Below are 18,603 nucleotides of genomic sequence, written 5' to 3'. Positions count from 1 at the left end.
TGCAGTTCTCACCCCCAACCTGGTATATATTGACAGCCATTCTGGATATTGAGTCAACTTGGTTTAATTTTTTTTAAAATATTCATTCACAGGATGTGGGCTTCGCAGGCTAGACCAGCATTTATGGGCAGTAAATCCCTAGTTGCCCTTGAGGTGGTGGTGAGCTGCCTTCTTGAACCGCTGCAGTCCATGTGGTATAGGTACACCCAGTGCTGTTAGGAGGGGAGTTCCAAGATTTTGACCCAATGGCAGTGAAGGATTGGCAATATATTTCCAAGTCAGGATGGTGAGTGACTTGGAGGGAAACCTCCAGGCTTCCATCTATCTGCAGCCCTTGTCCTTCTAGATGGTAGTGGTCGTGGGTTTGGAAGGTGCTGTCAAAGGAGTCTTGGTGAATTCCTGCAGTGCATCTTGTAGATGGTACACACTGCTGCCACTGTGCAAAGTGGTGAAGGGAGTGAATGTTTGTGGATGTGGTGCCAATCAAGCGGGCTGCTTTGTCCTGGATGGTGAACTTAATAATTGCACTTTTTTCACTGGAAGCTTTGCATTCTCCCTACATAAGACACCACATAAATGGGACATCTTTCTTTTTATAAAGACAAAGCACAAGAACTTGGGACATATGTAGCAATCATATAGGACAGAAAGGAGCTAGGTTTAAGGAAAGCTACACAATGGGTGTTCAATAATTAAAAGTTAAATATTCGTGATGCACAGGAAGAGGGATTAAGAATGGAAGTAAAGCAGAAAACAAGTGAGAGAAGTCAGCTGCAAGAAGACTGTTAAACTTCTGTGAAAACATTTAAACATGAAGAATGTCACAGATCTCCCCATGACTGATCTGCATTAAATGTTCAAGGTTTAATAACAGAATAGTCTCTGAACTCATCATGAGGAATACACTAATGTAGAAAAGTATCTGAAATTTGATTTACAATATGGAAAATAAAATGCCAGCACTGTGACCAATTTGAAAATTTTATTTCTAATAAAAACGTTTTATTTTTTACAGTTTATACATCAGCATTCAGCACACATCAGGGATTGAAGTTTGAGGTGAACGAAAGGTCCTGGTCCCTGGTCTTGACGATGCTGAAGTATTCTAGTCCTCCAGGTTTTGTTTTTACAAGCAGGGATCAGTCTCCTATTTGTAGTGCTAGACATCTGTTTATAGAAAGTCTTGACTAAGCAGTAACTAAAGCTGCAGTATTCAGGTCCTACAAACTTTATTCCGATATTTTCTTTAAACCCCAATTGAATCCCTGTGCAATTATCCAAACCCAAATGGTTTAAAGAAACAGCAGCATTACTCTTTCCCAAGAAAACTGAAATCTCAAAGGTTGCATTTCTTAGTTTCCAGCAGGTTTAATACGTCATAATTATCACTAACCATTCTACTCATTTCACATGAACTATTGCTGTCAATAGCACTAAAGAGAAGAAAATCCACACTTCTAACTGTTCCCAAGAATAGGCTTTCATGATCCTAGGTGTTGTTACTGGAAGTAGCTCAGTGCCAGCCCTCATCCCCTAGCCCTGGGTTCAACAGAAGTGGTGACGCATTGCAAACGGAAAGCAAGGTGCAATGAGCAGTGCTTTGTAAGATTTCCACTTCAGCTCCGCTCTCCTGGCACTCTAATTAAAACAAGTTGTGTTTGAGTGAGCAATGGGTCCCACCCTGCGCAAGTTACACTGGCAACCCCTTAGCCTCATGTGGTAACAATTAACAGGTGGAGGGAGGAAGGGGAGAGAGAAATTTGACTGCTGTCAAACAGTTTAATAAACTGCACATTCAGTATATTTGACACAAAACTCAAAAGGGGGGGAGAAATCACAGATTTTTAAATCAATAACTGAAGCATTGTCTGTCAGAGTGGGGAGAGCAGCGTCCAATGACACCACCCTGGTGCCGATTTATTTAAAAACAAGACTAAAAAAAAAACAATGGTGGCAAATTCTCTTCTGACGGTGAAGGAAGACCATGAGAATTTAAAAACATCCAGTGGTACATTGCCAGACTTCTCAATTCTGAATCAGATGCCAACAACCAATGACTGGCATTAATTACAACAGTAAGGCACACACTGGTACTCCTGGCAAACTGATGTCAACTTCCTATTTCTCTTGATCAAGGCCTCCTCCGCTGAGACCATACATGTGCAAATATCTTAAGAGGGTAAGAGCGCAACATACATGTAAACTAAACAGAATTATATAGAATAAAATGCAGAAACAAACAAAAAAAATCACAATCTTTATTTGCCCATTCCACCTGTCCGGTGGTTAAAGGGTGAAATTAAACTCATTATTCAGGTTCCAGGCAGCGATAAGTCTCAAACTGAAAAAAACAATCTGCATTTGCTACTGTGCAAAAAAAAAAAACACTTCTTTAAAAAAAAGTCCCACTTTAAAAACTTTAACAGCAGGATGGCTTGTTAGATCAATAACCTTAAGAGAGTGCAGACTGATCCTAAATCTGCACTCCAGGAGTGACTTTCACTCAAACTATGACTCTTCCCTACTGGGAAAGGAGGACTGGGAACAGCACAACTAACACCTGAATAAAGAGATGTCTCCAGCCATCTCTCACAGCCCACACAGTTGGATTCCTGCATTCGTGTCACCACTATCAAGTACTCTGAAAACTTTGTCTGTCTGGTTTTTGATTCCTGAGGTACGTTTCTTCATTTGTTCTGTAAGAAAACAAACCAAATACGACATACATCACACTGGCAATGGTGCATACAAATTGACATGTCTCAAAAACAATTCTTCCAAATAACATTTCAGGAACTCTACAGTGCATCTCTCCAGTACATTTGCAAATCAGTACAGTTTCTTGCTTACATTTACCGCAAAGTGTTTTTCTAAGTAAAGGTGAGGGATATGAGGGTATTGTTGAAAAAAAAAAAGAGACATATAAGCTTTTTGTCTTGCACTCATCAGGGCACTCGCAAGACTACCAGTATAAGGGGGAAAAAAACAACAATTTATACTGAATGTGAAGTGCTGATTGGTTGGCAAGTAGCACTGCCGTGGAGAATGCACCACTGATCGTGACTGACAGTTAACTGCCAAGCATTGTTTAAAATCTTCAGCTGCATGTAACAATTTCCTTACATGTCTTATTGGGCTTCATCTGGCGCTCAAATTCATCTATAAAATGGAGCAGTCAAATGAACTCCCTTTCCTGGACATACTAGTTGATAAATCTGCCAGGGGATTCTCTACTACTGTCTACCACGAGCCTACCTTCACTGGTCAATACATACGTTGGGATTCTTATAGTTCCACATGCTATAAGATTGGTATTATCGGCAACCTTGTAAATAGGGCCAAGCCTGTTGCTCACCATGCACCCTATTTCAGCATCAAGCTTGCATCAAAGACATTCTGTGGGATAATGGTTATCCTGATCAGATCATTTTGTGCTGTATATCACAAACTCACGAACGGTCCTAAGGCCGTCACTTTTCAGCCCTAAAAGTGCCCAGTCTACCTGGAAGAGCAGGGTATCTCAAAAATTTGAGCAACAGGTGAAGCTAGCTGTTTCACACAGCTACTATGCAGTAACAACACGAGTGGTATTCACCACTAACAGGATGCTGCCGTCAAGCCAAAAAGACATTCTGCCTATCACACAAATGAGTAATGTGGCATATGAATTTTAGTACCAGTGTGACGCTAGGTACGTAGGCCATACATCCCAAAGACTAGTGGATCATATCAAACAGCCGAGCCACTGTTCATAATGGGCAGGGTGCAGACCTTACCCAACCAGCTCATGCTTGCAAAACTCAAAACAGTTTAAGACCATCAGTCGGGGTTGCAATGAGATGCGTGTTTGTGTACTGGAAGCTACATATATTAACACACAGGAATTTATTCTTTGCAGACAGAAAGAACATGTACATACATTGTTTAGCTGAAATAGGCACAAAATAAGCGACAGCCATTCGCTGACTCATTCCTCAGGGCAATGCCTTGACCAATCAGGGTCAAACTGCCTGGTTTAAATTTCAAACAATGCTTGACAGTTAACTGTCAGTCACAATCAGTGGTGCAATCAGCACTCTCTTTGAATACAGTTTAAATGGTTGCTTTCCCTGTTATATTGGTATTCTTGTGAAATGTCCTGATGAGCGCAGGATGAAAAGCTTAATCATGTCTCTTTTTCCAGCAATGCTCAAGTTCTGTATTACCAAACGATTCTTTGAATATGAGAATGTTTATTTCTTTTCCTCATTAACTGCTCCCTCCCTCAGCTACAGTCCTTCTCTTCAACTCCAACCTCCTTTTCCTCTCCAGTGTCTTTGAACTTGTCTCCTCCCAAAACTTTCCTGCAATCCATTTTTGAATCCCTTAAATCAGATTAACAACCTATGTGACTCAGAATACAACAAATTATCCCTCCTCATCCTTTTCAACACTCTGAAGCACCTTGAGATGTTTTACTGTATTAAAGGTGCCATAAAAAAATACAAGTTGTTTTACCTGAAGCCTTTCACATAGTTGACACACCATCCTCCTCCAATGTCTTTTCTCCATTGCCCAGCTGGGTGGGACTACCCTTCCCTGGTTCCACTCGTCTTTCGAATCACAGCCAGAAAACTACCTGCAATGGTTCTCTTCCTGCTCCTACAACATTACCCTCACCTCATTCTATTTCGCATCTACATGCTGCCCCTCCGCATCATCTAAAAACACAACGTCCAATTCCACATGTAAGCTAATAATTTCATTTCACTAGCAACTCCCTTGACACCTCCACTGTTTCCAATTCGTCAGACTGCTCGTTTGACATCCAGTTTTGGATGGTGAGCAGAAATTCCTCCAACTAAATATTGAGGGGAAGGCCGAAGCCATTATCTTTGGTCCCCACCACAAACTCCATGTCCTAGCCACAGACTCCATCCCTCTCCATTGCAACTGTCTGAATCTGAGCCAGACTATTTACAAGCTTGTATTGTATTGTATTTGATCCCAAGATGATCTTCTGACCACACATCCGCACCATCGCTAAGATTGTCCAACCGCAACCCTGTCTCTGCTGATCTGCTAAAGTCCTCAACAATACTTTTGTTACCTTTAGATCTGACCATTCCAATGCTCTTCATGGCAGCCTTCCATCTTGCACCTTACATAAACTTGTGCTTATCTGAAGTACTGCTGCCTGTATCTCATTTTCATCAAGTCCTGTTCACATATCACCCCTATGCTCACTGGCTTAAACTGACCTCTGGTTTCGCACGCCTCAATTTTAAAGTTCTCATCTTTATTTTCAAATCCCTCTTATGGTCTAGCCTCTCCCTAACCACCTCCCAATCCTACAAATCTTTTGGAGATATCTGTGCTCTTCTGATTCTGATTTTAGTCACTCCATTGGTAGCAATGTTTTCAGCTGCCTGCCTCCTAGGGTCTGGAATCCCCTCCCTAATTCTAAGTGAATATTTGGAATTCTTTACTCCAGAGGGCTATAGATGCTCAGATAGTGTCTGTATTCAAGGCTGAAATCAATGAGATAATGGATAAAAAGGATTGGGTAGGACAGTCAAAATCAAAAATCAGCCATTATGCTATTGAATGCTGGAGCAAGCTTCAGGCCACATGACCGACTCCTGTCTATGTGAATCTCTCTGCCTCTCTATTCTCCTTTAAGATGCTCCTTAAAATTCAACTCTTTGACCAGCTTTTTTTTTAATCTGTACTGATATCTCCCGTGGCTCAGTACCAAAGTTTAAATGACAACGCACTTGTGAAGCACCTTGCGTTGTTCTCAAACTTTATACGGTGCTATATAAATGCAACATATTGTTGTTGGATATTATATTTCAGATCAATACTGAAGGCTGTAATGGTGGGGTCTAGTTTTCACACTAACAGGGTGCTCAATAGAAACACGGGCACACGTTTTGAACTTACTGCTGAGGTCACTGCGATCCAACAGGGTCTGAAGGTCAATATCACTTATCACTTTCTCAGTGGATCCCTTCACCACTCTGTTGGAAAGATTGACAAAACATTTCAAGCAAGTGAGATTTGGCGATGTGCTGAGCTGATAGTCTGCACATAACTAGTAGAAAGCAAATTAATTAGGATTAGTCAATTCACTGCAATTAATCACTGCAATAACTAACAGATTCAGTTAGCTGAATCTGGGGCCCCATTCTTCTTCCAGTTAGTAATATCTTTATCCTCTGTCCTGTATAAAAACATCAGTGTGTTCAAACTGCAAATGTTGATGAATTATACAAGGGAACAAGCATCCATTCCAAACAGCACTAGAACCCAGCTATAAACTACTGAGAAATGTTTATTGTCAACAGGGAAGGAAGCTTCACTCCATATCCTGGCACAGTGCCTCAAACCAACACAAGACTGGAGTGGAGTCAGTGTCTACTCATGCATTGGGCCTTGTCTGAGAGCAATTTAATTAGTGTGAATCCTATGAGAAAGACCAAGTCTCTTGGGCTTCTACAACTTATAACAGTCCTGTCCGAGAATAAGTTAGGGCAGAAAATAGACTTGACATGATTCTGGAATTAATACACAAGCAAAATATTGTGATGTTGAAAATTTGAATACATATAGAAAATGGTGGAAATACTCAGTAGGTCAGGCAACATCTGTGGAGAGAAACAGAATTAATGTTTCAGGTCTGAGGTTACAGACTGTTAGCTCTGTTTTACTCTCCAAAGTTGCTGCCAAGCCTGCGTGATATTTCAAGGATTTTGTGTTTTATTTTATGATTCTGGAATTCAGATAGTATGAATGTAGGGAAGAGTGTGGGATAACAATGCAAATTCGGATGAAAGTTCAGAGAAACAATTTTAAATGCAACGTGGGACTTTGAAACAATATGAGAAGCTAGACCCCAAACTCTAAAGAAACACACAAAAAGGCTAAACAGTTTCTATTGCTTCTACTTTACCTTTCATGATCGCGAGACTTCAGCAACTCCATCAGCTCTGTAGAATCTAGACAGCTCCGAGACTGCTTCAAGCCTGACTTGCCCCCTTTGAACTTATCTGAACAGGAATGGAAGAAGAGACATTTGACCATTCTGAATGAGACAAATGAAGTTTTAAGGATTCAACAGTGCAGCAAGATACACTTCTTTCACTGCAGCAAGATACACTTATTTCACCACAGCAATCCAGGTTCCTACTGGTACTCATAACTCAAAAGGCCACAGGCTGGCCAATGTCATAAATGGAAAATGTCATACTGGGTACATTAAAGGGTTAAAAACAAAAAAACTGCGGATGCTGGAAATCCAAAGGGTTGTTTGGAGGCCAAGTTAGAGGCACATCTCTAGATAGAGAGTAAAGTTTTTTTTCTTATTTCATGATTAGGTGAGAGTGGTGTTGCTGCGGAAATGGAAAATCTTGGCATTTCAGACACCCAGTGTCAGTTTGTCTCAGATCAAGCAACGTTCATCTGGATTCAGAGCCTGTCCTGCCCCAACCCCACGGGACCATCCTGGACTATACCAGTGACATTTTCTTCATTCCTATACTATTCTTCCTGAGGGCCTGACTGAGATAATGCCAAAATAGGGACACTTTAGAGTAAGCCAATTCCCACTAGAAGCTGCATTTAGACTACTGAAACATATTTCAACAGGAGCCTTACACACACAGGACGACATTTCATCAGTCTGGCTTGGATTTCAGCCAAGTTACCAGAGGCTTAGGTCAGCATCTAACTCACGTTCTTCTGTGTAGTTCTCCTTACTCTGTCAATAATGTAGACAATGGGTGCCTAAAATAAAAGTAGGTGCTGCAGTGCTAAATAAGCAAATCACATTCACTGAGAACAGAGTAAAGGTGAGTTGTCAGATGGTGTTTCCTCTACCCTCCCAACCAAGAAGATGCTATATTCAAACACCAACTTTTATGTATAACCATCTTTTCGAGTCGCCTTTTTGCTGTAGCTTTTTCCACAATCTTCTCATCGATGGTATTAGCAGTTACCAGGCGATATACCACAACCGGTTTGGTTTGGCCAATCCGATGACAACGATCCTGAGCCTGAAGATCTGCCTGAGGATTCTGGAACGATATAAGGTGACACACCTCAAGTTTCAGTAAAAGAATTCTGTCTGTCATTGAGTTAACGGACTCAGCACTGATACTGGCTTCCTATTAACGCTAACATTCAACAATGTTAATACTGTTTCAGCATGAAATTAATATTATTGCCTATGCTAACTATGCTACATGACACCAAAATGAGTTGCCTAGAAGATGCAGAAACAATTATGTATGAACATCTGATGCCAAGGACAGGTAATACATACAATGACCTGCAACAACGACCTGCAAAATTTGCTGCTGCCACTGTTTGAATGCAGTGCCACAGGCTGGGCAGCCCTCAAGTTGCTTCAGCAAGTGGTCATTATTGAAGTTAAACTACCTAGGCAGCGATTTTACTCATTCAGCTTTTGGAGATCATCCTCGTTTTAAGTGTGATTTTTGGTCAGGCAGAAGAAAAGCCAGGCCCCTCCCCCCCACCGAATCTAATTGGAAATGGCTGCAACTGTGAAGAGGTGGCGATGCTTACACAATTAGCGTTTAAAATTTACATTATTTGCTACATTTTCCTGCAAATTGTGCCAGGAGCAGATATGTCACTAAATTCCCCATTCCAAACACATTGCAATAGTGCAGAGTGCAAATGCAGTGTTATAGATCACCAATAAACTATAGGAAACACCATCAGCATCTCAAATTGTTCTCAGCACCAACAGGCTTGTATATCATTCTTGCATTAAAATAGTTCAATGTGCCCTCTTTGTAATGCAAATGTCACAGCGAGATGCCACAGAATGTACATGAATGGTAAGTGTTAAAAACACAGATTCCAAATGATATTACAAACTGCACTTTACTGATCAGCGACAGCAGATTCTAGCTAATGCACAAGAAAGGTGCTCAATCACATGGGATTGTCATAGGATCAACACCAAATCTCAGCCGGTAGCTTCAAAGCCCCAAAGGGATTGTCTGGGAACGGTGCTTACCCAATCACTGTCATATATAATGACAGTGTCTGCTGCTGTCAGGTTAATGCCCAAACCCCCAGCTCGAGTGCTCAGTAAAAAGATGAAGACTTCAGGATCATTGTTGAAATTGTTTATCTGCAAAAAGAACCAAAGGCATAGCAATTATAACCATAACTTTCTAATGAGAAGCATTGTGCTCCAACCCACTATCCATCCAAAACTCACGCTAGTGATATTTTTGGATTATTGCAAACTGCATCCAACATCAGGACAAAGCAGAAACAGGGAAATATAATCCAGTACCTTCTCACTATGTTTCCAGCGCTCTGATAAATTATGCTAAATTTTGAAATGGGGACATTTGGAAGGCACTATTTAATTGCCCATCCCTGAGGCCAAAAGCCCAACATACTGTGGGACAGGGCTATACACAGGCCAGACTGGAAGGACTGGTTGAGAGATAGAATGAGACAAGGTCAGCAACCAAACGGGGTAGTAGTGGTTGGTTCAGGGGCCAAACCAAGAGGTGCAGCAGGTTGTTTTCACAAAGGACAGTGAACCAATTGGATTTTTCTGCCAATCCAGCAGCTTTAATGTAATTTTCTTTTCCCATGATGCCAACTAAAAATCCCTCGAATTGCCAGAATTGAGTTCAGCTTTTCGGTTGCTAATTAAGACCAGATTCCATAAATTTGCTTTTCCCTATCACTTTCCCCCCCACCTCCCCAACACACTGCCCAAAAGTTAAATAAAGTAAAACTCCAAGATATCCATCTAATCCTAGATTATACATCCCTGCCTAATTATTTTCCTTTAAATGACATTCCCAGACTCCCAGCAGCTCCGGAAGCTACAATTGCTTAATGACAGCTCTAACTATACGGATTCCTGCAACCACTGGTCCCATTCAACCATCCCAATCTGTAAACCTTGATTCCATTTAACCACCTCTAATTATTTTTAATCTCTCAGTCCCATTTCCAATTTGGCTTTTTTCTGCTGTATATGTTGATACATTAATTGCTTTATCAGATTGTCCCTTCCATCCATCTCCAGGGAATATTCAACATCCTTTGGTCAAATCTTGAGCGGTGCATGCTTCAATTTTTTTTAGTGCATAGCTGATTCATTTAAAGGGCCGATGTGCTTTGATCTTTTTGCACAGTCACATATGTACAGGCAACTTAAAACAGGCAGCTTATGTGTAGCCTTGAGGGAACATTAGTCTTGACCACTATTCTATGCAGCCTACAACCTCAGAAAGCTGAAAATCTCAAAGCAGCAAGTAACTTTGCATGAAAAAGTCTAATCTCTTTGGTAGCATTCAGTATTTCCAAGTTTTAAAAGTAGTTTTTTGCTGCGCACCCTTTTGCTGGCTTTGTTTTAAAAGGCAGATAGCCAAGATATAAAACGGCTTAAAGCTTAACAGCAGGTAGGAGAAGAGTTTCAGATGCAGCCTCTCAGAGAAACGTACATTTTCCTCGCGCATAATGTAAGACATGGAGCCATCCAATCGGCTGTATTTATAGTCCCTCAGGTAGCAATAGTCCATTAGGATGTCCAGCATTGATGTCATTTGAGAAAATAACAGCACCTGTTAGAAACAAATCAAAAAGTCACCAGTCAGAACAAAGCAGAATGCTGAATTGAATCAGTACTGGGAAATTAAGCTTTGTAAAGCTTGTCCATCTCCTGCCATCCAGAGTGCTATTGTATGTCAAATGGGATTTGCCACAGGTGACAAGTGGATTGTGTCTGGTAGAATGTGCTGACAGCACAGACTAGAAGTCTCTACTTCCACGTACTTTCGGTTTTGGAAGATTCACATTTCATTGGCTGGGTTTTTGGTCAAGCTTCAAAAGGTGATAGAGAATAATACTGGGCAGCCCTGTGGCTTAATTTTTCGGTTCTTGCAGCAATGTGACATGGGGGTCAAGAGCCTGGATCCGATAAATCCTATGGGTGAATTTCATTTGACATTAGAGACCCAGGTCCAGGTATACTGATAATTAGCAAAGGGTCATGTCATTTTAATACTGAAGAGGTGCAGATGATGTTCTGGAAGGTAATGTAGGGATGTCTTTGTCTGACATTTAAATCAACACTTAATAATTGTTAATTAATTTGCTGTTATAATTTGGGATTTATCTAGCAGCTTGATAACAGTGTTTCCTAAATCTGCAATTCCATATAAGTAAAAACAAATAAGAAAGGAGCACCAAAAGAAACAAAAAAGGTCTCTGGGCTTCTAGGAGTAGATAGTGTATTAGGTACTGCGGATTATGGCTCTCTGGTTACCACTTTATTGTTTTTAATGAGCCTGCTCTGTAGGTTATAGTCTACATCACAATCTGAAACAGCCTGTTTATTCTTCCACTTCAAGACCTAGACAAGCACGAAAGGGCTAAATAAGCCAACAAGGGTTCCTGTTCCACTCCCGCGGTTACAACATTATCAGATTTGAGGCATGCAGGCGAGGAAGGGTTTGTTTACAGCAATGCATTCAACACTGCTGAGAGAAATATCTGACTAAAGTCCAAAAACAAACAGGAATATCCCAGAGAATCCTCCTCCTAAAATAAATGCCAAACAACATGCATAGACATCACAAGACGACAAGGAACATTAAGTATTACTTATGAAACTTAAAGTGACATTATAACTTTGGTTCAAACATGGATAAAAGAGCTGAGCTCCCGAGGCGAGGTGAAAATGACTGCCTTTGACATCAAGGCAGCATTTGACCAAGTGTGGCATGAAGGAGTCCTAGCAAAACTGGAGTCAATAGGAATCAGGGGGAAAACTTTCTGCTGGTTGAGTCATGCCTGTGATCATTGGAGGTCAGTCGTCTTAGTTCCAGGGCATCACTGCAGGAGTTCCTCAGGGTAGTGTCCTAGGCACAGCCGTCTTCAGTTGCTTCATCAATGACCTTCCTTCCATCAGAAGGTCAGAAATGGGGATGTTCGGTGATGATTGCACAATGTTCAGCACCATTCACAACTCTTCAGATGCTGAAGCAGTCCATGTCCAAATGCAGCAAGACCTAGACAATATCTAGGCTTGGGCTGACAAGTGGCAAGTAACATTTGCATCACACAAGTGCCGGGCAATGACCATCTCCAACAAGAGAGAATCTAACCAATCACCCCTTGACATTCAATGGTATTACCATCACTGAATCCCTGAGGGTTACCATTGACCAGAAACTGAACTGGGCTAGCCATATAAATACTGTGGCTACAAGAGCAGGTCAGAGGCTGAGAATCCTGCAGCAATTACCTCACTTCCTGACTCCCCAAAGCCTGTCCACCATCTACAAGGCACAAGTCAGGAGTGTGATGGAGTACTCTCCACTTGCTTGATGAGCGCAGCTCCAACAACATTGAAGAAGTTTGATACCATCCAGGAGAAAGCAGCCCACTTGATTGGCACCACATCCACAAACATTTACTTCTTTCATCACCAACGAACAGCGACAGCAATGTGTACCATCTACAAGATGCACTGCAGAAACTCATCAAGGTTCCTGAAGCAGCACCTTCCAAACTCACTACTGTTACCATTTAGAAGGACAAGGACAGCAGACAGATTGGAACACCACCACCTGGAAGTTCCCCTCCAAGCCACTCACCATCCTGACTTGGAAATATATCACCGTTCCTTCACTGTCAATGGGTCAAAATCCTGGAACTCCCTCCCTAATAGCACTGTAGGTGTACACCACATGGACTGCAGCAGTTCAAGAAGGCAGCTCACCACCACCTTCTCAAGGGCAATTAGGGATGGGTAATAAATGCTGGCCTAGCCAGCAATGCCCACATCCGTAAATAGAATCACAGAACACTACAGCACAGAAAACAGGCCATTCGGCCCTTCTAGTCTATGCTGAAATATTATTCCGCTAATCCCATTGACCTGCACTAAGTCCATAACCCTCCAGACCTCTCCCATCCATGTATCTATCCAATTTATTCTTAAAACTTAAGAGTGAGCCCGCATTTACGTCAGATGGCAGCTTGTTTCACACTCTCACCACTCTCTGAGTGAAGAAGTTCCCCCTAATGTTCTCCCTAAACCTTTCCCCTTTCACCCTAAAGCCATGTCCTCTCATGTTTGTCTTTCCTAATCTAAGTGGAAAGAGCCTACTCGCACTTACTCTGTTTATACCCCTCATAATTTTGTAAACTTCTATCAAATCTCCCCTCATCCTTCTACACTCCAAGGAATAAAGTCCTAACCTGTTTAATCTTTTCCTGTAACTCAACTCCTTAAGGCCCGGCAACATCCTAGTAAATCTTCTCTGCATTCTCTCAATCTTACTGATATCCTTCCTGTAGTTAGGTGACCAGAACTGCACACAATACTCCATTGTGTTGGCCTCACCAATGTCTTATACAACATCACCATAACATCCCAAATCCTTTTGATTTATGAAGGCCTGTATGCCAAAAGCTTTCTTTACAACCTTGTCTACCTGTGACACCATTTTCAGGGAACTATGTATCTGAACTCCCAGATTCCTTCGTTCCTCCGCTCTCCTCAGTGCCCTACCATTTACTGTGTACGTCCTACCTTGGTTTGTCCTTCCAAAATGCAACACCTCACACTCTTCTGCATTAAATTCCACCTGTCATTTTCTGGCCCATTTTTCCAGTTGGTCCAGATCCCTCTGCAAACTTTGAAAGCCTTCCTCGCTGTCCACAATGCCTCCAATCTTAATGTCATCAGCAAACTTGCTGATCCAATTTACCACATTATCATCCAAATCATTGATATAGAGAACAAACAACAATGGTCCCAACACAGATCTTGAGGCACACCACTAGTCACAGACCTCCAGTCTGAGAAGCAATCATCCACTACCACTCTCTGTCTTCTCCCACACAGCCAATTTTGAATCCAGTTTACAACCTCTCCATGGATACCAAGTGTCTGAACCTTCTGAACTAACCTCCCATGTGGGACCTCGTCAAAGGCCTTACTAAAGTCCATGTAGACAACATCCACAGCCTTTCCTTCATCTACTTTCTTCGTAACCTCCTCGAAAAACTCCACAAGGTTCATTAAACATGACCTACCACGCACAAAGCCATGCTGACTATCCTTAATCAGCCCTTGGCTGTCCAAATAACTGTATATCCGATCTCTCAGAACACCTTCCAAATATTTACCTACTACTGACGTCAGGCTCACTGGCCTGTAATTACCTGGTTTATTTTTGGAGCCTTTTTTAAACAATGGAACAACATGAGCTACCCTCCAATCCTCCGGCACCTCACCCGTGGCTAAGGACATTTTAAATATTTCTGCCAGGGCCCCTGCAATTTCTACACTAGTCTCCCTCAAGGTCCAAGGGAATATCATGTCAGGCCCAGGGGATTTATCTACTTTTATTTGCTGTAAGGCAGCAAGCACCTCCACCTCTTTATTCTCTATATGTTCCAAGACACTACTGCTTGTTTCCCTTCCTTCCTTATACACTATGCCAGTTTCCTGAGTAAACACTGATGCAAAAAAACTGTTTAAGATCTCCCCTATCTCGTGAGGCTCCACACATAGACGACCACTCTGATCTTCAAGGGGATCAACTGTGTCCCTTACTATCCTTTTACTTTTAATATACTTGTAGAAACTCTTCGGGTTTACCTTCACATTATCTGCCAAAGCAACCTCATGTCTTCTTTTTGCCTTCCTGATTTCCTTCTTTAGTATTTTCTTACATTTTCTATACTCTACAAGTACCTCATTTGCTCCATGTTGCCTATACCTGCTTTACACCTCTCTCTTCTTCTTAACCAGATCGCCATTATCCCTTGAAAACCAAGGTTACCTATGCCTGTTAACTTTGCCTTTAATCCTTACAGGAACATGCAAACTCTGCACTCTCAAAATTTTGCCTTTGAATGCCTTCCACTTACTGAACACATCCTTGCCAGAAAACAACTTATCCCAATCGACTTTTCCTAGATCCTTTCTCATTTCCACAAAATTGGCCTTTCTCCAATTTAGAATCTCAACTCGAGGACCAGATCTATCCTTATCCATAATTAGCTTAAAACTAATGACATTGTGTCACTGGACCCAAAATGTTCACCTACACATACTTCTGTCACCTGACCTGTCTGGTTCCCTAACAGGAGATCAAGTATTGCATCCTCTCTCATTGGTACCTCTACATATTGATTTAGAAAACTTTCCTTAACACATCTGACAAACTCTAAACCATTCAGCCCTTTTACAGTGTGGGAGTCCCAGTCAATATGTGGAAAGTTAAAATCTCCTACTATCAACTTTCTGTTTCTTACATCGGTCTGCTATCTTTCTACAGATTTGTTCCTCCAATTCTCTCAGACTATTGGGCGGTCCATAATACAACCCTATTAGTGTGATCACACCTTTCCCGTTCCTCAGCTCCACCCATATGGCCTCTGTAGACGAGCCCTCCGGGCTGTCCTGCTTACGCACAGCTGTGATGAAAAAATGAATAAAAAATAAATAATTAAAACAAACGACTCAGCAGGGAGTAAAAGCAGGCTTGGTTTTCAACCACTACCACCTCAGTCCTATGGCTATATCATTTCTGAGCTGTCAACATCAAGTCACTTGGGTGACAATTATAATCAAGGAGCAACAGATTACAAACCACTCAAAAGTACAGAGCTGTGTTTTAAGAGTGACATTTCAAAACAGGTCACAGATTAAAAGTCACGAGGGCCCAAACTTAAATTTCTAAATTTTCTCTAGTAACTCTTTGTTCTCTTCAATTACATAATAGAGGCTGATCATTCAACCCCCTCGGACATTTTCCGCCATTCAAAACAACCATAGCTGATCTTCTGCCTCAACTCCACATTCCCACTTGCTCCTCATATTCTTTGATTCAATGTGACACCAAAAACGTCCATATCAGCCTTAAACATACTCAATGATGGAACATCCACAACCCTCCAAGGTAGACAATTCTAAGGTTCACAATGCTTTCGAGTGAAGAAATTTCTCATCTCAGTCCTAAACCATCGGCCCCTTATCTTAAATCTGTGCCCAGTGTTCTAGATTCCCCAGCCAGGGGTAAGAGCCTCTTAGTGGCTACCCTGTCAAGTCCCTTCAGAATCTTATATGTTTAAATAAAATCACCATTCATTCTTCTAAACTCCAGACAGTATAAAACCAATTCAATAAGCATCTCATCAAACAAGAACACTCATCCCAGGGACCAATCTATTGAACCTTCACTGCACTGGCTCCAAGGCAAGTATATATTTCCTTAGATATGGAGAACAAAACTGCACACAGTATTCCAAGTTTGGTCTCAACAAAGGAAAGTACAGCACAGGAACAAGCCCTTCAGCACTCCAAGCCTGCGCCGATCATATTGCCCGTCAACTAAAACATTTTGCACTTCTGGGGTCCATATCCCTCTATTCCCATCCTATTCATGTACTTGTCACGCTGCCTCAAACACCACTATCGTACCTGCTTCCACCACCTCCTCTGGCAGCGAATTCCAGACACTTAGTACCCTCTGCATAAAAAATTTGCCCCGCACATCACCTTTATAGTTTTCTCCTCTCACCTTAAATCTACGTCCCCTAGTAATTGACTCTTCAACCCTGGGAAAAAGCTTCTGACTATCTACTTAGTCCATGCCACTCAATTTTGTAAACTTCTATCAAGTCGCCAGGTTCTATATACTTCCAGGTTTAATGCTTTCTCTTCGCTGCTTCTAACGGCATCTTATACCATTAACCTAAGTTGAGATGTGTTTTTACACAGCCAGATGACACTACTCCAGATGGGCACAGTTAATTACATTAGTCATGGGGTTACTTTTCCCAAAGACTACAATTCCTGCAGCAAAGTCCAGCTCTGGCTGTACTTGAAAGAGGTGATTTCACCTGCAATAATCCGTCTGAACTCTACAGCTGGTACACAGGATGAACTGGAGGAGTGGGCCTCAGTTCTACATACACTCAAAGTTGATCATATTGCAGGCAGCAGTCAGTGTTTTAACACTGTATTTTGCATTTACCCAAGAGGGATGTCCTGGGACTACTGTGCTGCACAAAATGCAAAAGCACAATTAACTATGCCCAAAGATAAATCTGGAACAAACGTATCTGGGTAAAGTCTTATAGTTTATCTCTACTGAGCTTGTACATAACCCAAGGACCAGTTGCAAGAAGCAAATTCCAGGAAAACAACGCAATTTAAATCCAGGCCCTTGCCAAAAGTAGGCTTCTTGAGGTAAGGCTCACTGAACTGATTTGCAACAGGTCATATTCCAACTAGTCTCCAGCCTCATCCTACCAGGAACTAGGAGTAACTTTCTATCTTTGAGGTTAAGTTTTGATCAAAGTTGTGATCACTGCTAATCCCAAATAAGCAATTTGATTGCAGGTGCTTCCTATTTGTCTTTGAGTGAATCAGCATTGTTCAAATAATGAGCAATTTGAGCTGAATAGAAAAGCATGCAGAGATAGACATAGATAGATCACCTTGTGCCCTCTTCTGCTGAGTTCTGGCAGCATTCGGTCCAAAATAAGAAATTTTCCTGAGCTTTTCACCAACTCTTCATCTATCTACAGGAAGCAGATTGAAAATGTGCAATGTCAAGTCCCTAAAGAATGCATAAACTTTACACAGTGATTTAGGAATTCAAATGCAATCATTAAAAATGTATAGAGAACTTAATTAAAAAGAAAAATAATTTGATCACTGGTTTTATAAATAGGTTTATAAAATTAACTAGAGGCAATGCTAAATATATGCAGATCATTTGATGGGCCCAGTTAAAATATCATGTCCAGTTTCCGAGCCCTGACTGTAGGAAGGGCCTTATGGCTAGGGTGAGTGTTGAACCAGATAACACCAGGAATGAAAGGATAGAGAACAAAGAAAATGAACTGTTTTAACTAGAACAAAGAAGCTCAAGAGAAGATTTCAGAAATGTTGAGGATTATGAATGATACTAGATAAGATAAAAGGAAAAAGTTTTTTCCACTAGCCAGTGAGTCAATAACAAAATGGTATGAGTTTTAAAATCATTGAAAAGGAGAAGGGAGGGATTAGAAGAGGGCTGGTGGGTCCTGGATCGTCCTACTGGAAAAAATGGGGAGAAACAAGCCATTCTAAGTTATTTTTAATTTTTAAAATATTTAAGAGGGTGTGGGTAAAAGGGCAGGGGTTGGGAGAGAAAACATGGTTCAATTTTACAGCTGAAATTTTTTCAAAGAAATTACAAATACAATAATATAACTTATTGGTAAACTGGTAGTTAATTACTAAAATCAGTTCTTAACCAACTTCCTCTAAAATTAAACCTTGAGCTAAGATAAACAGATTTCCTTCCAAATTTGAAGAGAAGAAAAAATACATTTTCTGTTTTCTTACTAAAACTGGGTACCGAGATGCAGCACATTGCAGCTGTGAGGCTAGGCTGCCCATCCTGCACTCGGCTCACCTTGGATGGTGATGTTTACACATCTCTGCACAGAAAAGCTGAATTTGGATTTCTTACTTCATGGACAATACTCTTTATATGGACCAACTGTCGGTCTTCCTTCCCAACAGAGTACGCTGGCAAGGACAGCAGG

General features: G+C 41.3%; 1 protein-coding gene across 1 annotated transcript in view; it reads right to left on the bottom strand.

The window, feature by feature from the left end:
* Positions 1-968: 968 nt before the first annotated feature.
* hells (helicase, lymphoid specific) overlaps positions 969-18,603 on the bottom strand; it is a 63,501-nt gene continuing 45,866 nt past the window's right edge. Inside the window, exons 17-23 of the mRNA XM_041210116.1 lie at positions 17,506-17,589; positions 10,485-10,604; positions 9,029-9,145; positions 7,898-8,057; positions 6,935-7,031; positions 5,926-6,002; positions 969-2,696 (exon numbers count right to left, since the gene is read on the bottom strand). Coding sequence (XP_041066050.1) covers positions 2,590-2,696; positions 5,926-6,002; positions 6,935-7,031; positions 7,898-8,057; positions 9,029-9,145; positions 10,485-10,604; positions 17,506-17,589 — 762 coding nt within the window. The 3' untranslated portion in view covers positions 969-2,589. The remainder of the gene's footprint in view (positions 2,697-5,925; positions 6,003-6,934; positions 7,032-7,897; positions 8,058-9,028; positions 9,146-10,484; positions 10,605-17,505; positions 17,590-18,603) is intronic.

This window comes from Carcharodon carcharias, chromosome 17 (assembly GCF_017639515.1).
Source record: "Carcharodon carcharias isolate sCarCar2 chromosome 17, sCarCar2.pri, whole genome shotgun sequence".
NCBI lineage: Eukaryota > Metazoa > Chordata > Chondrichthyes > Lamniformes > Lamnidae > Carcharodon > Carcharodon carcharias.
This window is presented reverse-complemented; position numbering and strand designations above follow the sequence as displayed.